The sequence below is a fragment of the Cavia porcellus genome, unplaced genomic scaffold, assembly GCF_034190915.1.
Source record: "Cavia porcellus strain 051 isolate PalLab524CR breed Dunkin Hartley unplaced genomic scaffold, mCavPor4.1 scaffold_16, whole genome shotgun sequence".
Lineage (NCBI taxonomy): Eukaryota > Metazoa > Chordata > Mammalia > Rodentia > Caviidae > Cavia > Cavia porcellus.
In genome coordinates this window covers 13218071-13243232 of record NW_026947499.1, presented here as the reverse complement: position 1 = coordinate 13243232, position 25162 = coordinate 13218071, and the positions used below count along the sequence as shown (strand labels likewise).

The 25162-nt window shown below is 36.8% G+C and overlaps 1 protein-coding gene across 7 annotated transcripts in view; it reads left to right on the top strand.

The window, feature by feature from the left end:
- The window catches only part of Med13l (mediator complex subunit 13L), a 280561-nt gene that overhangs the window by 211451 nt on the left and 43948 nt on the right, over positions 1–25162 (top strand). For 5 of the 7 annotated variants that reach the window (XM_063225704.1, XM_063225702.1, XM_063225701.1 and 2 more), the window contains 8 exons: positions 1310–1455; positions 4311–4505; positions 4887–5075; positions 15845–16010; positions 18426–18581; positions 22161–22889; positions 23669–23894; positions 24883–24988. In XM_063225704.1, coding sequence (XP_063081774.1) covers positions 1310–1455; positions 4311–4505; positions 4887–5075; positions 15845–16010; positions 18426–18581; positions 22161–22889; positions 23669–23894; positions 24883–24988 — 1913 coding nt within the window. The remainder of the gene's footprint in view (positions 1–1309; positions 1456–4310; positions 4506–4886; positions 5076–15844; positions 16011–18425; positions 18582–22160; positions 22890–23668; positions 23895–24882; positions 24989–25162) is intronic. The other 2 variants (XM_063225703.1, XM_063225705.1) reach the window with 2 other exon arrangements.

Sequence of the window (25162 nt, the reverse complement as noted above, 5' to 3'; positions counted from 1 at the left end):
CACAGTAATAACTGAGAAAACAATTCTTCTCCATGATGCCTCATTTTTATCAGTTTTTAGCTATTTATTTGTGTAGAAAATAGGAAAGTGAAATGCTTCAGTAAATTTTTGTGATCAGAAGCAAATTTTAATAATGAAATACCAATTAACAGCCCATTTAGAAACTGTATTATGTTAATGTATATTGGGAATTTAAAAATACAGCAGTGTCCTTCATTACTGTTTTTAGAGCAATTTTTTTTTTTTCAGTTTTTGTTAGTATATGTTGTTGTGCACAATGATCACATTCCTTGGAAAGAGTTGATGTGTGGGCACAAGCACATCTCATTTTTCATTCCTTTTCCTTCCTCTTTCTTACTTCATTTCTATCTCTTGATCCCCTGCCCATTTGAGAACATCTATTTTGTATTCCTGTTATGTTTTTATTTTGTTCTTTATTTATATTTTGGATTTCTCATGTAAGAAACACCATGTTTTACATAACATTATAGTCTCAAGTTGTGTGCGTTTTTCTACAAGTGACTCATGTTTGCCCTTCAGGGTAGTACTCTACTGTGTATAAATACCATGTTTTCTTTATCCCTAGGTACATTCAGTCTTCTGACCTTTGACAAAGGGTCCAAAAGCATACATTGGAAAAAACCCTCTTTAATAAGTGTTGCTGGGTAAAATCTGGCTATCCACATGCATAAGATTGAATTTTGACCCGTGTATTTTCCCATGTACTAAAATAAAATAGATCAAGGGTCTAAATATGAAAATAGATCAGCAGTTTCAGCCTTGTTACAGTGTTTTCAGTTTGTGAATTTGATGTTACCGTATTGTCAAATGTAAACAAAATCTATTTTGTCATTGTTTCTAGAATCAGTTAAAAGCCAGTAAAGACTCATCTTAGGAGTTGCCTTTTGATCTTGCTCATAAGCCACTTTTTAAAATTAAGTGTTTTGAATTTAGTTTCCTTATTTGGCTTAACACAGTTTCCACTGCTTGCCATGTGCTGGGCACTGAGAAAGTAGAAGAATTTAGTGCCTTTCTTTTTGTTTTTAGGCATAAAGGGTAAAATAGGAAGCATTCTACACAATAACTGTCAAAAGTTCAAAATGCATCATATTTAGTTTTTCAGAGTTATCTGGCAACTCTAGTTCCTTAAGGAGTGATTTTGTTACATTATTTATGTAAAGTCAACTGGAAGATTTTGTTTTGTTTTTCCCTGTAGTTGATTAGAAGTCAACTTTGCCAGGTGGTTCCTCTGTAGCTCCTATTCCTTGACCTGTTGCCTACCTCAGTATACAATCTCATTCTTTTTTAGTGAGCATTTGTCCTGTGCTTTCACATTCTTTCTTCATGGAGAAAGTAACGTGTGCACCAGTGTGGAGATAGCCCAGCACCAGCCCATTTATTTGATCAATGAGGAGCATATACATATGGCTCAGTCTTCACCTGCACCATTTCAAGGTGAGTGAATGGCACTGTTTCTGCTGCCCCATCGCCACACCACCAAATGGATAGCAGCCTTGCCCAGTCAGGCTTGCAGGGTGGCATGATATCTGAGATGGGCATCTTAAAAGTAATCTGAAGATCAGTTTTTGAAGAAGAAAAGAACAACTACCATTTCCCAGGTAAGCTTAGTGGTAACTTCCTATTTGTGGAAACATCACATTCACCATGGTGGTCTTATGTGGTGAATGTACTGAAGCATCAGACGCACTCAATTTCCTTCTGTATTTCTCAGAAATAATCCTGGAAAATATATAGTGAGTAGTTAATATGTAAGTTATATATTGGAGTTATATAAATGAAAAGTTTCGTTTGTTAATACAATGTTAATGACTTACAGAAGGTTATTGCTAAAACTTAGAATTTGAAATGTCAATGAAAATTCTTAATTTCTAAAGTACTTAGTATACCCTGTGGTTTTCTTAAATACCATACTGTTAATAAGTATTATATAATTGATTATAATTTTACTTAGTACATTCATATTTTCATTGATTCTCATTTTTACCATCTGATCTCTCAAAATCACTTCATGTCCTTTTGATCTGAGTGAGCATTTTGAAATTCAGAATTTTCTGTTAGTATTTTTAAATGTTGTAATATTATATTGAGCCATACAGAAAAGTCTTTTCAATTTAGTCTAATGTATCATTAGTAGAGCTATCCGGTTGAAGTAGTATATTACACAAATCACAATTTTTAAAACACTAACTCTTTAATAGACAACTAAATGTTTAATTAATTTTATAGCAGCCTGTCATAGGAATATTTGGCCTGCATTTTATTGTATTGTTTATTTTTGGTTTTCTACTAACTATTTTGATGTTTTGAAAATTTCCCCCCTATACTGGGGCGGAGCCTAGGGACACTTTATCTGCATTATATCCCCAGCCCTTTTTAAATTTATTTTTTTATTTTTGAGACAGGATCTTCTTAAATTGCTCAGAGTAGGTTCAAGGTTGTGATCCTCCTGCCTCATTCTCTAGCCACGTGGAATTCAGGCATGGCATTATATTCTGATTTAATTTGATGAAAGAGTAAATTTCTTACCCTAAAGATAGTTAAGCCTTTTTTTAAATCTTTTTTTTTTTTTTTTTTTTTTTTTTATCAGTACGGGGGATCAAACTCCCGACCGCCTGCTTGCAAGTCAGGTGCTTATGCCACTGAGCTAAATCCCCAGCCCCAAAGCCTTTTTTTTTTTTTTAAAGGTAAAAAGAAACATTGAATCTTCATTTAACTGTGCCTTAATTATTACCTAAAACCTTTTTGCCCCAAAGATACTTTATCATTCTGAAAATTATCCTTTTTTAAATGTATGAACTACTGTAAAATTCAAAGCAACCCAGTTCTCTCTCTCTGTCTCTCTCTTCTGTCTCTCTTGCTGTCTGTGTCCCTCTGTTTCTCTGTCTTCTGTCTCTCTGTGTCTGTCTCTCTCTCTCTCTCTCTCTTTCTTTCTCTCTCTATCTATCTACTATATATATATATATATATATATATATATATATATGTTTAAATTTTTTTCTTTTTTTGTCGAGGATTGAACTCATGACCTTGCACTTGCCAGGCAGGCGCTTATGCCACTGAGCTAAATCCCCAGCCCCTCAAAACATATTTTTATAAATTATTACCTTACATGCTACTATGGAGTATCAGGGATAATTAATATTCTCTATTTTCTTGAGTAGCAAAGTTTAGAACATTATCTGACTTTATCTTAGACTTTTATCATTTAAAATGATAACATTTATGGTAATAATAGAAGAAATTATTGGCCATAAGGGAAGAGAAGAGACCTAATTTTTTTAAGTAGGGAAAGATAATATTAGAATGGCAGAACAGCAAAAAGACTTCATGAACTATGTGATGTCTACAGCTACCTGTCTCTTGATGGATATGACTTATCATTCAACTATTGGAAAAAATCAGAAATAAAAAAAAGACATCTCACCTCTAATAACTATGCAGAAATACAAACTTTTTTCTAAAAAGTAAGGTTAAGAAAAATGTGACCTTTGTCTTCAGTAAAGAATTATTAGAGAGGTTGAGATACTTACTTGAGACTATGAATGGGCTGGGATGTTTACAGCCACGTGTTAGCTATGTGTTTGTGTCTAACTCAGTAAAAATGACATCATGGTCAAGAACTGAAAGAAAATAAAAGGGCTTACTTTGAGTTAAATAAACTTACCTGGAGTCATTTCATCAGTAGACCTCCAAAACAGTCATAACTAACATAATAAATGAGTGTATTTTCAAGGTATGTACATTAAGACATTTCTTCTATTAGAAGTTGTATGTATGCTGTATTATTCATTGATTACTATAGGTATCAGGAACCACAGGCAGAATGTTCTAGGGCACATGTGGGATGTATGTACTGACTTTCATTTGTTTTGGAAGATCCTGTCTTCATACTGTATAAACTGTTACTAAAGAGATATGGGTAGGTTTTAGTGTGCATAGTTTATATATGTGTTACAATAGTTAATAATGCAATACTAGCCCTTTTGATTGCCTTCAAAAATTGTTGGGACTCAAGGTATATAAATAATAAGTATAAAAATAAACCTTTAAAAATTTTACATTAAAAGACATGAGGAAATACAGAGCAATGTGCGTTAAGTGGGTCCATGTTCTAAGGCAGTGGTGACAAACTTAAAGCATGTGTGCTGCTGCCAGCTGTTTGTTATCATTGAAAGCTCTACAAGGTTTGTCATCATTGCTCTTCCCTAAAATTACCATGTGTACAGTATTGCGTGTAAGTAGGAATTATTCCTCTAACGTGTATATAATGTTTGTCTTCCCCTCTATAGTACTGGTAAGTCCTTATGGCTTAAACGGCACACTGACAGGCCAAGCATACAAGATGTCAGACCCAGCCACCCGCAAGTTGATTGAAGAATGGCAGTATTTCTACCCGATGGTGCTCAGAAAGAAAGAGGAATCAAAAGAGGAAGAGGAATTAGGATATGATGATGATTTCCCCATAGCAGTTGAAGTAATTGTTGGTAAGAGAAAATGTTTTGCCCAAAGAATTTCATTCTGTCTTCATCATCTTTAATTTAAAAGAACTCAGAATAATCAGAAAGAATTTCCATAATTTTCCTATCTTATTTTTTATTCTCTTGACATAGCAGTATATGCTGAGTAGTTATCTTGCCTGAAGCACCAGTGGTCCCTGTATTGCAAATGCTATTATTGTCATGTTGGAACACGTGTTCAAACAGCTAACTTAGAAAAGAATGAAACATAGCACTTTTGGCAGAACTTCATCTTCGTGTTGAGCTTTGACCCTGACCACTGGAATAATGAAGTTGGCAGTCTTAGTTGGCAGTCTTGTGTGTGAACTCATTCTCAGGCCTGGCGCTCTTCTTGCTTTGTCCTTACAGGTGGTGTTCGGATGGTCTACCCGTCAGCTTTTGTTTTGATCTCTCAGAATGACATCCCAGTTCCTCAGAGTGTCACCAGTGCTGGAGGCCATATCACCGTTGGGCAGCAGGGCCTTGGCAGTGTGAAGGACCCGAGTAACTGTGGGATGCCTCTCACCCCTCCCACCTCTCCCGAACAGGCTGTCACTGGTGAGTACAGTCAAGGAGTGTTGTGGGGTAGAGGAGACCCCAGAGAGCCATGTAGTTCCACAGTTCCAGAATAGGTGAGCAACCTGGAAAATACTTGGTGGAAGAGATGGAGGTCATAGAGTAACCTACAGATTATTATTATTTTTTTAAGTGAAGGAAGTTCTTTTTCTTTCTTTTTTTTTTTTTTTTTTTGGTCTTTTTCTTTTTTATCGGTACCGGGGATCGAACTCACGACTGCCTGCTTGCAAGGCAGGCACTTATGCTGCTGAGCTAAATCTCCAGCCCCGTAACCTACAGATTTTACAAAATGAAGAAAGAACATTATAAATGAACAAAATCTGTTTGCTTCCGAATTTTAATTGTGCCCATACCTATATTAATTTTTACTCTTGAACTGACTTGTTACTCATAAGTTTTGCACACATATTACCCTTTTATGTGTATGTCCCATGTTTACACACCCAAAGACAGCGTGTTTTACATTTGTGTCCATATTTACAAACATAGGAAATAGTATGTAAGTTGCCTTTAAAAACAAAAAACAAATGGAGAACTCCAAACCCGAAAATGATTGAAGCATTTGGTTAAATTATTATTACTAAATATTAATTATTAAATAATTATTGCTAGGCACGGACACATCGTAGATAATTTTTTTCTTATTTTAAAGTTAATGATAGCAGCTAAGATCTATAAGTTAATACTTTGCCTATCAGTAATAGGTTCGCATTAATAGATATTACTAGTATTTGAAAATTTTGACAGTTTCAAGTCTTCCTTCATGGAAATATACAGAAATTGTTTAAGTTAGGAGTATTTCCACCTTCTTTTTTGAGTACTGTATTTCCTATGTTAACTTTTGCTGTTGTTGTAGTTGACCTTATTATAATTGGAAATCTTATCACTAAGGAAAGTGCACTCATCATGCCTGAGTTGAAATGAGATTGTTTATGGACATTTAATGTGCGCTATGTTGGCAGAAACATCAGAGTAAATAAAATCTTGGCTAATTTTCTGCTAAACTTTGAAAACAAACCATGTAACACGATACACACTTCACAGTCATTTCTGTGAGAACTAAATAAGATACTGTTTCAGAGTTCCTAGTGTGCTGCTTGTCACATAGTGGGCATTCAGAAAATGTTCATGATGAAAGAACATATTGGGGAAAAGCATAGACTTGTGATTCAACAGAATTAGTTTTAAAACCTGGCTATACCTTTCACAATGTGAATGACCTTACTGAATTCTCATATTTCTTATGAATCTCTTTCTTTTTCTCTTAAATACATACCTTACAGGATTATTACAAGAATAAGGTAGTATATGTGGAAGTTCTTGATAAATAATACAATAATATGCAAATGGTAATTTTAAAAGTTTAGAACAGTCGGAACTCAATTTCAGCATGCATCATTAAGTCATCTGAGAGGAATCACTTAGATACTGTATGGGAGACAGACAGACAACACAGTCTGTTTTAAAGTCACACTGTTCCTGACATGGTAAAAAAAATGTACGGTTGGCTCTGTTGTGTCCATAGGTCGCTCATCTAAGGATTCAACCAACTGCAAATTAACAATATTCTAGAAAGAAACAGTTATATCTGTAATGAACATACACCAACTTCTCTTCCTCATCAATGCTCTCAGTAGAATATAGTATAATTCCTGTTTATGCAATAGTTACATTGCATTATATTTTATAATCTAGAGATAAGTATACAGCAGGCTGTGTATAGGTTAAGTGCGAACACTTAATCATTTTATGTAAAGGACTTCAGCACCACTCAGTTTTTTTATTTGTAGTGTGTCCTGGAACCAATCCTGAGTAGATAAAGAGAGACAACTATGTCTAGACCTAATCAGTGCAGCAAAGAATTTGGATGATCCCTTCTGAAAGTGTTTGTCATCAATATTTGTTACAGTTACTTTAAAAAAGAAAAAAATACTTTTACCTTCCTTTGCAGTAATGATCACAGAGAAGATCTGTTAATATAAATATTCAAATTAGTGGTATTTGAAAGTTTTCACTGTACAGTTTGGATTCGTAATAGTTACACTACATTAAGTTTTTATCTTTTTTTACGGTATCTGTTTGTTTGATGGGTACTTTGTGAAATTTGTATAAGACCTACCGTGTATATGGTGCCTTGATTTCTCATCACTTCAAACTCTAAATTTCTCAGGTCTAAACTGAGAGCCTTTGTTTTTGGTGAGTTTCACTGTGAATCTCATTATTCTGATTCCCATTCCCTTAACTCTGTATGGTATTGTACTAAGCCTTGAATAAAAAAATCTCCTGATATGACCTCATACCCTAAAATGAACAAATTGAGTAAGAGGTTATAGTATCTGTATTGTAAAGTGAATTTGCCCAACTTTTCAGGACATACAATTTTGAGTCACAGTTTAGGACTCATAAGGAAAGACTCCTGGTCAGCCTTGTTATTCTAACATTGAACATTGCCATGTTTGACAGACTAGATAGCTTTGCCCCCTTAAAAGCTAGGGCTGAGTGTCTCCTAGATTATCAATGAGCCTGGCAGGAGAAATAATTTTGGTGAAATTATTTATGCCTTCCTTATACCTACTTGCCCATTATGTTTGATATATGGAGGTAATTGGAGGTAACAGCAATCAATATGCATTTAACAGCTTGGAGTATAGGCCTTGTTTAATTCCATGTAAGATGGCACCCACATTTTCTTTCTTTTTTTTAATTGAACATAACATTACATAGCTATTTTAATAACACAACTTTGGAGACATTGTAGCACTTCGAAAGTAGTTAATAATCAAACCGAAATGGGTATCTTACTACATCTTGTTATCTGAGTAGTTGCCTCTACTCTTAAGACTTGATACTATCAAGCATACCAAATTTGAATAAAATCAGTCAAGGCAAAACAGCCGTCTAACAAAAGAGCTTCAAATAAGATCAGTCATAGTAAGACAATGTAAGTAATACAGGACTTCAGTTTAAGTTAATAGGAAATTAAGGATAGTTACTGTGGTATAGCCTACTATTTTTTGGGATAGCTGTCTGTGCCCTCAAATCTAGTATGAGTAAACAGACCGGAACAAAATAAAATCAAACTAAACAGAGCAATAAGACTACTGTGGCTTTTAAATCCTGATACACTATTTGTCTGCCTTTCTTTTTTAGGCAGTTCCTCACCTTTCCCCTACTCAGGACGCTTTGTTAATTTTGGGTGCCACTAGCTCCTTTAGTTTTTAGATTAGGGGGTCAACCCATTAATTATCTAAGGGTTGCTGAACCTTTTTACCCCTGAGCTTGATCTTGAGCTGTAGTCCTTTACTTACTAAAGCCACAAGGTTTTCCTTCCTTCCAGCTGTGTAGTTCTACACTGCACAAAAGTGTCATAACTTTCCAACCTATTTGCGGCTGCTAGACGAGTTGTTCCTATTTCTCTCTGGTTCCCTGTCACACAGAGCATTGTTTTCTCATCTGTGACTTTGAGTTTGTTAACCCTCTTTCAGGTTGAGTATATTTCCTATTTAGAGCATGTCCATGGATCCTGCCTCCTAATCTACTCTGCCTGTGTTTCTTTTTGTTAGTGTATCAAGGCTATCTATATTAATGATTACAGCCTACCTTCTCTGCCTCATCTCTGCTATTTTTCTGCTATTATTTGTCTGCTTTTCTCCTTCATTCCATGTCTGCCCCATTCATAGAGGCTTCTCTATCACTATTGCTGGAATCCTGGTATTTTTTTTTTTCTCTCTCTAGAATGTCCTTCAGTATTTTTTGTAGGGTTGGATTAGTGGCCAGGAATTCCCAGAGTTCCTCCTTGTCTTGAAAACATCTAATTTCACCATTAGTTTTGAGGGAGAGTTTTTCAGGGTACATCAATCTGGGTTGGAGGTTATTTTCTTTCAGGGCTTGGACTATTTCCCCCCCAGGCTTTTCTCGATTTGAGAATTTGTGTTGATAAATCTGTTATTTTGATGATTTGCTTCTTTTCTCTGGCCACTTTTAATATTCTGTTCTTGTGGTGGATTTCTGGAATCTTGATTATTATATGTCTGGGTGTAGATCTGTTTTGGTTGTAGTTGGTTGGAGTCCTGTATGCCTCATTTATCTGGATAGCATTTCTTTTTCCTATGCTTGGGAAGTTTTCCTTGATTATTTCTGTGAATAGTCTTTGTAATTCATTTGTGGTTACTCCTGCTTCTTCGCTCATGTTTTTTATTCTTAGGTTATAGATCCTCTTGTCTTCTAGCCTTTGAATTGTTTCTTCCTGGTGCCTCGTTATTTTTAAGAGATCTTTTCTTTCATGATACATTATAAATCTCTATTCAAGTTTTGAAAGGCTAACTTTAGTTTCTGTCAAGTCATTTTGCCAGCTTTCAATGGAGTTTTTAGTTTCTTGGTAATTGGATCTGTTTCATGTATTCTATTTTGTTTATATTCTTCACCAAAGGTTTCTCTTCCTTTTCAGGGTTCCTCCATTCTTCCATCTATGTCTTCTTGAGAGGTGCTTAGCATTTCTTTAATTAATTTTTTTATATCTTGCCTCGCTTGGACTAGAATTTCAGTTTTAAGTTTGTCTATAAGGTCATGAAGGTATTTCTTTATGTCTGCTGATGCTGTGGCTAATATTGCATGATTGCTGCACTGGTTCTCTTCTGTATTTACCTTTCCTGGGCTTATTTTCCCAGGATCAGTGGCTGGAGGTTTTTTTTATTTCTCTCTCTTGGCATGTTTCTGGTTTCTTTCAGACAGGTGTCTGGTGGAGGTCTCTGGCCCTTTCTGTATTGCTTAGGGTTTTTCTGAAGTGTGCTGACTGGGATTTTGCTGTCCTCTCCAATTTGCTGTTATCTGAGGTACATGCAGGGACTGTGGGCTGGCCCCACTTCTCTGAGCCAGTTAACTGGCAAATGCCTTCAGCAACTTAGGTTGTGCTATGGTGGACGTCACAGGGTCCGGACAGTTTTGTCCCTGGCTGTTGGGTCCTGACCAGGGGCATGACTCAGCCCAAGCAGGTCCCACCAGCCCTCTCTGGGCCAGGGCTGGCTGACAGATACCACCACGGCGCCAGACTCTGCCCCACTCCAAGATGTCTTCCAGCCAACAACACCTGTGGTGGGACCCAATTTCCAGCACTCACCAAGAATTAATGCAGCTCTCCACCTTGGCTCCACTGCATGCTGTGTCGCATCCTCCTGCCAAGGGCCCAGGACTCACCAACTCCCGTTATTGGTGGCTATGTCTTCAGTGCGACCTTGAATCGCCCAACTCCTCAGTGTGTCCAGCACAGCATGGAACGGTCTCAGTGAGCCCGTTGGGCTCTAGCCCTCCACTTGCATTTTTCCTTCCTCTTCCTATTTTTCTTTTTCCTTCAGTTTCCTCCTGGATTCGTGAGAGTCCCTCTCCACTCGTCCGGCCCTCTCCATGTTGTCAGATTCCAGCGTCTGAGCTGTTTTTCCCAGAGAGGCTCTCTACCTAGCTACCTATCAAGTTGCAATTTTCAGGTTTTCATTGGCACCCACATTTTCATTCAGTCATTAAATGCTACTGAAAAGCATTAACCCACCTTTAATCTCAAAACCTCTATAGCTTGCGTTCCTCTGTTTTCTCTTTTAGTTCATAAATTATTCTCTTTGGGTACCATGAACACAGGCTCTCTGTTGTATAGCATGTTTGGGGAAGAAAGGCTTGTTACATACTTTTGCTTCTTTACTTTGCCTGTTTTTTTCCATACGCATTTGGAAACCAATTGTGATGCTGAAATGAATTACTTTGCATGATGAGTCAAATCAGAAAACTTCTAAAAATACAGAATGAAGGACCAAATTTTTCATCTTCTTTGTTTGTCTTATAACAGTACTTTTCTGGGGGAAATAAGTCTTTAGTTCTTAAGAATGGAGATATTTAGGTTTTCTTTTTAAGAACAGAAGTAGTCCTGATCATTCAGTCCAATTAATGACTGTTGCAGTGATACAAATAATACTTAGTTAAGTGTTATATGGTTGCTTCTTTCTTTTTCAGATAAGGATAGAGATTTTCCAGAGTGTTTAAATGACTATTATGGTCAAGATATTTGGCACCTTTGTTATATTTTGAACAAATTATTAATTTTATTCATAATTATTAAATCAAACAGATGATAGTAACAATCAGAGTTTAGTATTGGAAAGTGACTTTAGTATTTGTCTTGCAGGAGATAGAAGTAATAACCATAGTAGTATGGGTGAAATGGTTTGAACTCATGAGTGAACCTGTAGTATCATCAGTGATCATAGTGAATGTAGTCAAAACAAATGGATTATATATCAATTAGACTGGAAAAATGAAGTGGACTTATTAAGGTGAAATCCATGAATTTTTAATCTGCTGACATAAACTGTTGAGACAACCTTTTCAGTATTTTAGTACTGAGCATTCATAGTGTTAGGCATGGGGACAAACAGTTCCACTCACAAATTTGGAATTTGACCTTGTTAAAAGCTTTATGCTATTAAGTAATACTTTTTCTTGCCCAGGGACTATGTACTGTTGTCACACAACCATTTAGTTATATGAATCTCTTTCTATCTGCCTTAAAACTTACTTGTGGGGGCTGGGGATTTAGCTCAGCAGCATAAGCGCCTGCCTTGCAAGCAGGCAGTCCTGAGTTCGATCCCTGGTACCCATAAAAACGAAACACACACACACACACAAAAAAAAAAACTATACAAAAAAACTTACTTGTGCTTAATTTTTAAATTTCCAAATAATTATTGCATATTTTCATCTTTAATATTATAGCACCTCCTTTTAAGAAATTTAATTTTTTTATTTAAAAAAAATAAAACCAAACAAAATAAAGCTAATCAGAACAGAACAATGAAGGTGATACAGGATTTCACAAGATAATAGGAAATCAGCAATGGCTACCATAATATCTCTATTCTTCAAAATAGCTGCCCATACTGTTAAGATGGTAAAACCAAACAAAAGCAAATCAGATTAAAACCAATCAAATCAAAAGAAAGAAAGCATTGCAGGACTTCAAAACCAGATAGTAGTAAATAAACAATGGCTATCATAATATATCCCGTTGTCTTCAAAATAGCTGCCCATACCATCAGGCTCAGTAAAATCAAGCAAAACAAGACAAAATAAAACTATGAAAACAAGAAAATAGAAAATAAACTGTGGTTACCACCTTCTCTTTTTAGACATTTATTCCCCTATCACTTTTATAATATCTGTTGTACATTTTGAATCCCACTAACTCCTTCGGTTTTTTTATGCTAGGACATAACATGAGGTTCACTCACAGGAGTTCATACCACTTTACCCAGGAACATAATCTCAAGTTGCATCCATTTACCTATATTAGAGCCTTGAGATTATCCTTCTTTATAGCTGAGTAGCTTTCCATTGTATGAAAATACCATACCTTTCTTATCCATTCTTTGGTTGATGGGCAAGTTACCTTGCTTTTTTCTGGTTTCCTATTGTATGGAACAATTGTTTTCTCTCCTTTGAGTTTTGGTCTGTGAATTTCCTTTTAAGTTAAATGTGTTTCTTGTATGTAGCATATTGATAAATCTTGTTTTTTGATCCATTCACATTGTGTTTCTTTTTAGTAGTAAATTGAGGCCATCTGCACTAGTGGATACAGCCAGCATGCGTTGACTTGTTCCTGCCATGCTATGCTCCTGTTGTTGAGAAACCCCTACCCTCTCCCCCCCAGCCACCCACTTTTTCCCTTCATCAGTTGCCTGCCCTGTTTAGTGATCTTCTGCTGCTGCTCTTCCTGGAACCATGGTCATCTTTTTCTTTCTCTAGAATATCCTTCAGCATTCTTGGTGGGTTGGGTTGGTGGTCATGAATTCCTTCTGTTGTTTTTTATCATGGAGGTATCTTATTTTTTTATCAATTTGGAAAGATAGGTTTGCAGGTACATCAATCTGGATTGAAAATTGTTTTCTTTCAGAATTTGAAACACTTCACTCCAAGTCGTCTTAATGGTTTATGTAGAAAAGTTTCCCATGATTCTGATGGGTTTTCCTTTATAGGTGATCTGTTTCTTTTCTCTGACAGCCTTTAATATTCTGTTCTTTTGCTGAATTTTGTGGATTTTGATTAATACATATCAAAGTGTAGATTTATTTTGGTTATGGCTAGTCAAGTTCTATATGCCTTGCTTATCTGTATGCCAGGTTCTTTTCCCATGTTCAGGAAGTTTTCTGCTGTTACTTCTGTAAATAAGTCTTTTGATGTCATTTGTGTTGGCCCCTGCTTTTTCCCTGACATCTATCACTCTTTTTTTTTTTTTTTTTTTAATTTAAGAGGAAAAAGAGAAAAACACAAAACAAAACAAAGCAGTGTAAGGTTACACATAATACAGAACTACAAAAAAAAAACATAACAGTAAGAAATCACCTGTTAATAGATTACATATTATCATCTTGGAAATAGTTGCTCAAATCACAGTATCAAAGAATACAAAGTAGACATTCAAACAGAGAGACTGCAAACAGCTGTGTTCAATGATCCAAAAACATTAATATAGTCAGCTATTTAACATCCCTAAACACACTTGCTGTTATATCCGTTAGAGCTCTTTTTTTTTTTTTCCCTCCCTCTCTTTTTTACAACAAAATTTACACATTTTGGATTTTATTACTCCTTAGTTCTTATTACTTTTTTGGGGGGGAGAGAATAAAGTCAAATATGGCAAAACAAAGCTGTAAGTCAAAACCAAGGATAGACATAGCACATGATGTAGAACAGAGTACAAGGTCATCAACAATGGTTATCAACATTGTCTCTTGTTTCCTTAAAAGGAATTGTCCATCTCATTAGATATTATAAAGCCGGACAAAACAGTGGAGAACAAGACCAATAAAACTTAGGCATTGTGAACATTACAGGACTTCCAAAGGAGACAATAGTCAAACCAGAATGGGCATCTTTGTGAATCTTATTGCCTTCAAATTAGTTGCCTATACCTTCAGACTTGCTACTATCGCACAGAATGGAACAGAGTCTAATCAGTCAAAACTAGATCTTGGGAGTATTACAGGACTTCAAAACAAGTTAATAGGAGATCAAAAAGAGTTACTACTATATATCCTAATTTTTTAAATTTTTCCCTTAATTAAAATAAACATAAGAAATAGCTAAATAATTTTTTTAAAGAATAGTAGTTACCATAGTGTCTGTCTTTTTCCTTAAATTATTTGGATAAAACTTCATATACTAAAGCTTCAAATATTTCCATATCAAAAAGCCCAGAATAAAGCCTTCTTTCTAATTAATAAGTGAAAATTTTATAAGGCTTCAAGGCCACATAATGGGGAATCATGATTATCACATATTTTTATATATTTGAATCATTACTTACATTAGGGAAACTATTCGGTATTCATACATGCGAGATTGATTTATTTCACTTATGAGTATGGTCTCAAGCTGCGCCCATTTATTGATAAATATCTCAATGCGATCCTTCTTTATAGCTGAATAATACTCCATCTATCACTCTTAAGTTATTTTTCTTTGCATATTCTTGCAGCTATTGAATGGTTGTTTCCTGGTTCCTTGTTGTTTTTAAGAGCTCTTTCTTTTTGTGACTGTTAGATACAATCCTGTCTTTAAAGTCTGAAAGTCTACCTTCAGTGTCTTTCAAGCAGTTTTGCCAGCTTTCATTGCAGTTTTTAATTTCTAGGTTAGCTTTTTGAATCTGTTTCATGCATTGTAATTTCCTTCCTATATTGTTCATTTGAAGTTTCCATCATTTTCCTATGCTCCTCTTTTTTATCTATGTCTTTAGATATGCTCAGCAATTCTTTCATTATGTTTGTGATTTCTTCTTTTACCTGAGATATTATTTCTAATCTGGCTACTTTTCCAGCCTAATGAAGTTGTTTCTTTACTTCAGTTGCTCTCTTTTCAGAGATACTAGGTATGTAATAAGCATTTTCTTCCATGTGTATATCTCCTAGATTTGTTCTATGTGTGCTGGAGGTCTGGGATTGCCTTTTGCTCCTTCGTCTTGACATTTTCCTGGGTTCCTCCCACCAAGCCAGTGTGGGGTCCCAGGTGCTTCCAGCATTGGCTGCCCCTTTACGGTGGAGGGGAATGGTCCAGACACATGTGTTTCCTCCGAAGACAGGGTCCTGGGGAGGTAATGGGGTTTGGGGTGGGGTTCTCCAGGTCTGTGCAGCTACCCTAAGGCTTTCCTGATGGCCAGAGATGTGTGGTGGCGGGGCTGCTGCTTGTTTCAGCCTGTGTGGCTACACCAAGACTCAGGGGTGTGTTTGTCTGATTCTCCGGGACCACACTGGCTGCTTGCAGGAAGCAAGCATCTCCAGTGGTGGCCTGTGGGCACACAGGTTATATCTGGCTGTTTAACCCAGCCCTTGCTGGTTACCTCAGGGAAGCTAGTGTTGTCTAAGGGTGGCAGGCACGCAGGCACAGGTCTGGTTGTTTTTCCTTTGATGCCTCTTAAGTTACATTCAGTATATGTGAAGTAGGAGTATTTCTGTGTTTGTTCCATGATAGACGTGTGAATGAGTGTTAATCAGAGCAACTGCTTTAGAGAAAGCATAAAGAATCATGAAGACAGAGTTGGAGGAAGGGGAAGCTAAGACATCCTTATACAGATTTTACTCATTGCTATAGATAGTATGATTGCCAGGGGTTAGAGCAAAAGCTACAAGAATATGTTTCAGCAATTACAATGCATATTTTAAAATATAGACTGCATACCAGAAAATGCTAACACTCCACTTGCCTTTGTTTTCCAGGTGAGAGTGGAGGTATGCAAAGTGCTACCAGTCACTTAGGTTCCCAAGACGGGGGCATGATAACTATGCACAGTCCAAAGAGATCGGGGAAGATTCCTCCAAAACTCCACAATCATATGGTCCATCGAGTCTGGAAGGAATGCATCCTCAACAGAACCCATTCCAAGTATGCTTTCTGGATTATGTCTGGATCTCGGTTTAATAGCCATTTCCTTGATTGCCACATGAAGAGGGCCAGTGTCATTACTGTCAAATTATTGTTTCATCTTTTTAAAATTAATAGCATAAAATTCAAACAAAGAAGTTAAAATCGAGATATTTTGTTTGCTTGATTTGGTTATCTAAGGGATTTCTGTAGTTCCTGGTGATCACTTACAGGTTGGCATGGGGCTGGGGATTTAGCTCAGCAGCACAAGTGCGAGCATGGCAAGCACAAGGTCATGTGTTTGATCCCCAGTACCCAAAAATGAAGGAAGGAAGGTAGGTTGGCATGGTGGCAGTGTGACATTTCCCAGCAGGGATGGCTTAGAGATTTGCCGATTGTAAAAGTAATCAGTGGGTTCGATCTTCATTTGTATACCAGTTTGTGAATGCTTCTCAGTTTACTGTTATACACTGGTCTTATGTTTTAAATGACAGCGTATAATTGTACCCATGACAGTTAAAGGGCATGTATGTATTAGCTGCTGTTTGTTGCTTTGAGGAAACCATATTACTCTTTTTCCTACCCATCTTTCCTTCCTTTTATCCCTTCCATTCTCTTTGCCTGCCTTCCTTAACATATCTTTGGAGGAAAAATAATTCAAAGAAGAGACTTCCAGGGATTTTTATAAGTGGGAGTGACAAACATTAGTAAATGCTATTTCACTTACCAAGACTTATGTAATAGTGAATTGCACATAGTGAATATAATGAGCAACACAGTTTCATGCCATTTTAATATGGGTGAAATGTCATTTTCTTGACTCATACAAGTAGATAAATAGCTTGATTCTTTGGACCAGAAAAAATATAGACAGTCTTGTTAATAACTGTTAGGAATTCCACTCATGTAAAGGTCAGTTAAATATTATTATTTCTGCTCCTCCTCTTTTTTTTTTTTTTTTTTTTTTTTTTAAGGCAGAATTTTGCCTTGTAGTTCGGGCTGGCCTCAGTGAGCAATTCTGCTTCAGCCTCCAAGTGATAGGATTACATGGGTGTACCACTGTACCTGATTAAATTTTTCTTAAGTGATTGTTCTTCAGAGCTGTATGTACAGATACAAAACCTGTCTTTTGGACCCCTTTTTTCATAAATTCATACTTAATATTCATTGACCAAAGAAAGAGATTCCAGCATAGGCCCCAGAAGTTGTAGTAAATAAAATTTAAAATACTTGCAGTAGAGAATAACACAATTCTCTAACTTTTCTCTTGTTGTTGAGACAAAATACCTGACACCTAAAGTTAAAGGAGGAAAGGTTTATTTGATTCAAGGTTTGTAAAGGTTTCAGTCCATAATTGACTGGCTCCAAGGCAAGATGGCTCATGCAAAGGAGCGATGATTCATAGGAGCAGAAGACAGCGAAAACAGCTAGACAGGGTAAGATAAGCTTCCTTTCATCCCTTATGTTAGTCGCAGTCTGCTAAGATTGGAGAGGGGCCAATCCAATCAGTGGACTGATGATCCAGCAGTTACCTACCCTTAATCCCAGCATTGCATTACAAATCAGTCACAACTCTCTATAGTCAGCCACCTCCAAAAAACCCCTACAACCAACCACTTGAGGCTTTGGGGGGATATCTGGACACAAACTATAACAAGAGTCATGCCACATTCTAGAATCTTGAAAGTGTCTTTGGTCACTCAGAAATAATTCTTTCCTTAGCATAATTAGCACAGATATATTTTTCTTCTGTTTGCAAGTCCAGATAATTTTTAAATTGCTTTTCTCCTCCCAGTTGTCATTTTTGGTTTTTTAGCACTACCAATCCTGTGCTTCTACCAGTTCTAATAGACTTTAGCTGTCTATTACCCGAACAAAATAGGGAGGTGAGAATTCTAGGGAATTAGATAAGGGTAGGGAGCAAAAGAACTTCTGTAGAGATACCAGTGAGATACTTGGCCGTACCAGTGATAGTTAAATCAACAGTATACAAAGATTGATCCAGTTCTCACTCTCATGATGTAATAATAGAGAATATTTTTTGCTATCAGTTATCAGTGAGCTGTAGGAGACAGTTTTGTTTTCTTTTAGTTTTAGCTTGGAATGCTAGTATATGCTGTAGATAGTAAATTTAATGTCAATCAGAGTGTGTATAATTTGCAAATGCTGTGAAAAGTTGTACTTAAAAATACAGGTTATTTCTACATAATCTAGATGTCCTTTGTAACAAAGCAGCAATTAATAATACCTGATATTGTTCAATTGCCATGTGTGCCACTTAAATTAAAATGTACATTAAACTTAAGTCAATTTTGAATTCTCCTGTTGCATAGAGCAAATAGTCTTTTTTTCCTTTTAGTTGCTCTGACCCAGTGTATCAGCAGGATACCATTACTATGTAAAATATATTCAAGTCTTTAACATTTTTCTCCCCAGGGGAATGAGTATTATCTCATGTTTGCAGAGTCACATTTTTAACCTTTCTAGGAGGAGCCAAATGTCAACTCCAACTCTTGAAGAAGAGCCTGCTAATAATCCTGCTACTTGGGATTTTGTGGATCCAACCCAAAGAGTCAGCTGTTCTTGTTCCAGGTGTGTAGTGAAAAAGACAAAACAATAGTTGAAAGAGAATGATGGTGCCCTTTGTTGGCTTATCTCTTTGGCCTCACAGACCACTGAGTTCCTTGTTTTGTATTAAATCTTCTTTCTCCATTAGTTGAGAAGAAAGGAGTCTTTTCTTACATGCCAATGGCACAATTTTATTGTTGGGACTCAGAAAGAGCTATAGACAGCTGGCTATCTCATGAAATTGCTTCTACAAATTGTTTTCTGGTTATTTACTTCACAACTAGAGGAATCAAGCTTTTCGTGGTGGTGCATGCCTGTAATTTCACCACTCCAGAGGCTGAGGTGAGAGGATCACAAGTTAGAGGCCAGCCTAGACAAGGCCTAACAAGTCCTTGTCTCAGAAAAACCAGAAAGAAACAAAGAAAACCCAAACAAAACCAAAATATAATAAACTAAAACTAAGGGATGATCTCTAGCCATTTAAATGATTTTACTTAACTTCTACTAATGTTGAAGTAGAGATACATATTGGAAATAGGTTGCCTTGAGTTAACCCAACTTTGATTACTACAACTTCTGTAGACAGTTTCTGTGGTTAGAGATGGCATTTTTTGATGACTGAAGCAGGTATTTGGCAACACCTGCTAAAATCATTGTAGTTATGGTATCTTAATTGCTAATTCATTTAGGCGTTTAGGTAAGACCCTGAATTTCTGTAGAAAAGTTTTGCATTTTTCAAGGATATTTCCTTGACTTACCACTCATTGTAAAGAATTGTATTGTAATGAATTTTTTTTAGGGTCCTTAGATTTTTTTAAGTGTATGTAGGGTCATATCTCCTACTTCACCCGACTGGCAGAGTACATCTTTATGATTTCTCAGTTTCTGGGCATTGTAGACCACCTTGGCTTCTAAAGTATGTGTTTTTAAATTTGTTATTGTTTGGTTCTTGAAAAAAGTTCAGTTAAGTATATTTATAAGATGTCCATTCTTTTCTGTAGTTTAGATTAGGGGTTCTCACTGTGATATTAGTGAATTGACTTCAGAGTAGGGAAATGGCTAGCCCATGTGCCCTCTTTAAGAATATATGCAAAGATTGTGTTTATCAAATTCTGCCTTAGCAGTCATTTATTTGTTGCATCAGCCTTATGAAACTCCTGGTTGATTTTTCCAGAAAGATGTTTTAAAGAAGTTACTTTCTCAGTAAAAACTCTTTCTGAGTGCTGTGGTTGTAGCTCAGTGGTGCAGTAGTATGCTTAGCATATACAAAGCCCTGTCCCGTCCCCGTCCCCGTCCCGTCCCCCCCCCCCAACAATCCCCAGTGGGGAAGTGAGGGGGAAGGGGAGGCTTAGCAAGTACATAGGATATAAATTTTAGTATTTAGCTTGTGTTCTCACTTTATTTTCCTTAATTTGCTTTTTTGTACTTAAAATTATTTTTTACTGATCTGTGTCACATTTTAAGTGAAATATTTGGGGGATGCTTTCAGTGTAAATAAGTGACGCTTTTCTTTGTGAGCCCTAGTGTTATTGCTGTGTTCCTTCATCACATTCTCATTGCAATGGGCTTTGTATGTGTACAGCGCATTATTCCCATTACTTCTAAATAGGTCTGTCTAGATTCAGCTTTTCACTTGTGCTCTAATATTACATGTTTTTAGGGGTGACTTTCAGAAATACTGTGGTGGTTGGAGGGAGAGCTTAGTGATAGAGCATAACATTTGGAAAGCCCTAGATTTGCTCTTAAGCGCTACAAAACAAAGAAGGAAAAAGAAAAGTGAATTTCTTTAATATTGACATGTATCTCTTTTCCCCACGTACGAGGTCCTATATTGTGATCATTTTTATTTGTTGTCTCAATTTCCTTTTCTCAGCCTAAAAATTTAATCATTTATTTTTTTTTCCTTCATTTTCTAGATGTAGTCTGTCAGGCATTTTATAGTTAACTTCTTTGAAACATCCCTAACCCTCTTCTCATTTTTTAGCTATCGTGTCTGTAGTATTCCATGTCTGGCCTTGACTCTCATTTTCTCTGCCTGGTGGCTAGTGGGCCTTCAGAGCCTAGTCTCAGGGCTGCTTGGTCTGGTCAGGTTTCTTTTCTGCTTAGAGATGTAGCCAGATAGTGTTTTTGACTTACAGACACATTCTTGTTTTTATTTTACAGTGAAACTGACTCATTTAATACAGTTGAAAGAACCTGACTTTATAGGATTATCTGCTTTACAAAAACCCGTACTTTGAAGAATCTGCTATAAATTATCTGTAAAAGGACTAGTGCAGTTACATTTTCTCTGAGAAAATCCAAAGAAAGTTTTATGTAAAAGATTTTTAGAGTCTGTATTTTTATAAGAAAAGTACCCTTAGAAATATAATTAGGGTCTCTTTCCAATGAGACTTGTTACTGTGGTACTGTGCCCTTGTTTAAAGCACATCATGTCTGTATTGCTTAATAACTTTATACTTAGACGACATTCTTCAAAGTCAGAAATTTGTTGTTTTGTTTGAGAAGCAAAGATGTAGGCAAGAGTGTTCTCAGATTATCTGCTGTAGGATTACCAAACCGATTATGAAATTGTCCACTCCTTGTACTATTTAGTGGCCTGATGGAACAGGGCAGCCATCCTGCTGTCCACTAAACCATCCCATTATGCCACACAAATCCACTTTACTGTGCACTGGGGCATCATTTAGTGCAATGCAGCAGTAATTTAATGCCACCCTGGTGGCCTCAGAGAGTTACTGCTGCACCGCAGGAGAGCTTTCATTTTTTTCCCTGGGAGTGATTTATAAATTGGGAGGTACTGGCTGACCTGCTATATAACTTTGTTGTACAGATTAAAGCTTGGCATCATCTCCTGGGCCCTCACTGAGTCATTCCTCACACCCATGCTTGCCAAGTGTGTGGCTTAGATGGTTCAGATGCATTTGTGTATGTGTTGTTTCATAAGCTGCTTATTTCTGGCTCATATTAACGTTTGGCCTGTGAGAGCCAAAGTTGTGTTTTGTTCCATCTCTCCTGGACATAAGTGGTAAATAAAATTTTCAGTATGTTTATTTTATTAAGTGTTCTTAAGATTGACTTTCATTACTTTCACATTTTGGAGGAGGCTTGCGGAGAAATTTTATTCCCAATTGAAAATACTGTGAGTCATTATAAACCTTTCCATATTAGAATTAGTTAAGAGCTCTACAGGATAGAAATAGAAAATCTTTGTTTTCTCTAAGCACATGATTTTGTGAGTGTTCTTAGAGTTTTAAAATGCAGTATGAAGTTATGTGAGGCTCTTATCTAGTATTAGAAAGACTTGGACTTTTTTGAAGCCAGTAATTTTGTGAAGGATAGCAATATATTAATTTCTGTCTCTTCTTAAGTCCCTTTTTTGTCTGTTTGACTCGAATGTGACTACTTCTTCACTTTCCAAGAAGCTGTGTAGCATTTTGGTCATTATAAATGCAATAAAAACCCACAGCCCACTAAATGCATTAGTTATCCTATGTATGCATGGGAGTGTGTGACTTTGTCAGGAGTACCTGTTTGGTAATGTTATAATGATGCATTTATTTTTATCTGTATTTGTTGACTTGATTTTAACTCTCATTTTAGGCATAAACTTTTAAAACGTTGTGCAGTAGGACCTAATCGACCTCCCACACTATCGCAACCAGGGTTCAGTGCAGGACCATCATCTTCATCTTTACCACCTCCTGCTTCTTCCAAGCACAAAACAGCAGAAAGACAAGAAAAGGGCGACAAGTTGCAAAAGAGACCCTTGATACCATTTCACCATAGGCCTTCGGTGGCTGAAGAATTATGCATGGAACAAGATACATCAGGACAGAAGCTGGGGTTGGCAGGGATAGATTCCTCCTTAGAGGTGTCTAGTAGTCGGAAGTATGATAAACAAATGGCCGTGCCTTCCAGAAATACAAGCAAGCAAATGAATCTGAATCCTATGGATTCACCTCATTCCCCTATTTCCCCTCTGCCACCAACACTCAGCCCTCAGCCACGAGGTCAGGAAACAGAGAGTTTGGACCCACCATCTGTCCCTGTGAATCCAGCCCTCTATGGAAATGGGCTAGAACTTCAGCAATTGTCTGCTCTGGATGACAGAACTGTCCTCGTAGGCCAAAGACTGCCTCTGATGGCAGAGGTCAGCGAGACAGCCTTATATTGTGGGATTAGGTCCTCAAACGCAGAGTCATCAGATAAGTGGTGGCATAGTTTTCGTCTCCCACCTAGTGATGATGCTGAGTTCAGGCCTCCAGAGTTGCAGGGTGAGAGATGTGATGCCAAAATGGAGGTGAACACAGAGAGCACTGCACTGCAAAGGTAAGGTGACGCCCTGTGCCGCCATTGGGCACCCACCACAAGGCTTAGGGCTCTTGGGAGTCAGGGCTTTTCCCATGCTCTCTGCTGAGCCTTCAGGCCAAATGAAACCGGACTTGTCTCAGTTGTTGCTTGGAACAAGGTAGTTCTCTAGGACGGAAGCCAGGGTTGGTAGAGGTAAATTCTTCCTTAGAGGTCCCTGGCAGGCAGTCATAAACATGATAAACAAACGGCCATGCCATTTCTGTGCATATAGAAAAAATTTAAACTTAAAATGCTAAACTAAAGGAGTAGCTTAGTGGTAGAGCATCTGCCTGGCGTGTGTGTGGTCCTGAATTCAGTCCCCAGTACCTCAAAACAAAACAAAAACAACACTTTTGTTAGCTTACAAGTCACTATTTAAATATGCTTACAATATTTTAGTGCACTGAGTATATATTAATTTTTGACCTATTGGTTGTTAATCAAAGAGTGTAACTTAATGAAACTGTGCATGTTGCTTATGTATATGTTGGCACTTTAGAGCAAGGCTTTGCATGCATTCACGTATGTATTGTATATCTATTGGTAATATTGTTAGTACTTCCTAAAATCATGTTCTTGACAAAATCTACTAGTTTTATTTAATTGTGAATATAGTCTTGAAAATCATGATGTGGCTGAATTTTTAGGATCTTTTTACAGTTTCATTTTTTAAAATTCCTTAAACTATAAATCCTACTCTTTAAAAAATTACTTTAAATTATTTACTTCTTTTAAATGTTGTTTACTTTCCCTTGTAGACTCTTAGCACAACCTAACAAGCGGTTTAAAATCTGGCAAGATAAGCAGTCCCAGATGCAGCCACTCCACTTCCTTGACCCATTGCCTCTGTCACAACAACCTGGAGACAGTTTGGGAGAAGTCAATGACCCGTATACATTTGAGGACGGTGACATAAAATACATCTTCACAGCAAATAAGAAATGCAAACAGGGGACAGAGAAGGATTCACTGAAAAAGAATAAGGTACCACTTAACATAGAGTGAGTTTAGCATGGTGTGGGCTTCTATCTATGTCAGTGCAGCACGTGTGGGAAGACTTGAGGCAGAATGTTTGAGGTAGTCTTGCCTGATTGCTCTGTCCCCATATTCATGCTCTTGGTACTATTGTATCGAACAGCGTATTGTTCCTTTTTATGTCATGGCTCACCTTTGTTTAAAAGTCAGCCGAACATAAATGAAGCCGCATATTTTCCAGGCTATAGCTTGTACAGTGCATGTTTCCTCTCATGCTAATTCTTGTTGGCCTATGCTCCCTGCTTATTTCTTTTTAAATATTCCAAATACACAAAATGTAAAGAAAAAAGTTAATAACAGTATCTACTATTCATTGAGCGCCTCTTGTATCTATTGGGTTGAGCGCTATACCTACATAGTCTCTGAATTAATACCAACACTATCCATAGACTGCTAGCATTAATTATACTGGTTCCATTGTAATGAAAGTGAGTACTGGGTGTGTCTGCTGTCTTTAACCTTAAATTTTAAGACATTCTAAAATACCATTTAAAGAGGTGTTCTTAAGAGTACAGGAAGTGTGGCAATTACAAGAGGCAGTGTAGTTGAGGGGAATGATTTTTCAGATTCTTTTTACAGAGATCTGTGTAGATCCAGAAGGCTTGATCTATAATTCAGCATCTAAAATGTTACTAAAGGCAGCTTTTAACACCATGGCAGGTCTGTAATCAAATGCCACCAGTACTGTTTAGAAATAAACCACTGATTGACTCAGAATACTTCACAGGATTGAGGGGAAAGTGGGGGAATACTTGGTTCTGTTTAAATTCCAGAGCAAGGACATACCATTTATTTCCTTTGGTTGCATAGACCATGATTTATCATACTTGTGCTCATAACAAGTTCCATTCTACCCTCTAATTCTTTGTGTTCTCCCTCATATTCCACACTTTGGGTTGGTGTTCATGTGTTTTGTTTGGCTGAATTTATTATACAGTCAGAGGATGGATTTGGTACCAAGGATGTCACTACACCAGGTCATTCCACGCCGGTGCCTGATGGGAAAAATGCCATGTCTATTTTCAGTTCTGCTACTAAAACAGGTGTGTACAATGATTATTTGCCTCACTTGGATTGTTGCTAAAATAAAATGTGAGGGAGATTCTTATTTTTACAGCAATAGTGTGATCTCATTTCTAATATATTTTTCATAGTTTGTTTTTCAGTTCCTTTCAAAACTGATAAACATATTTGAAAATAATTCCTCTAAATTTTAA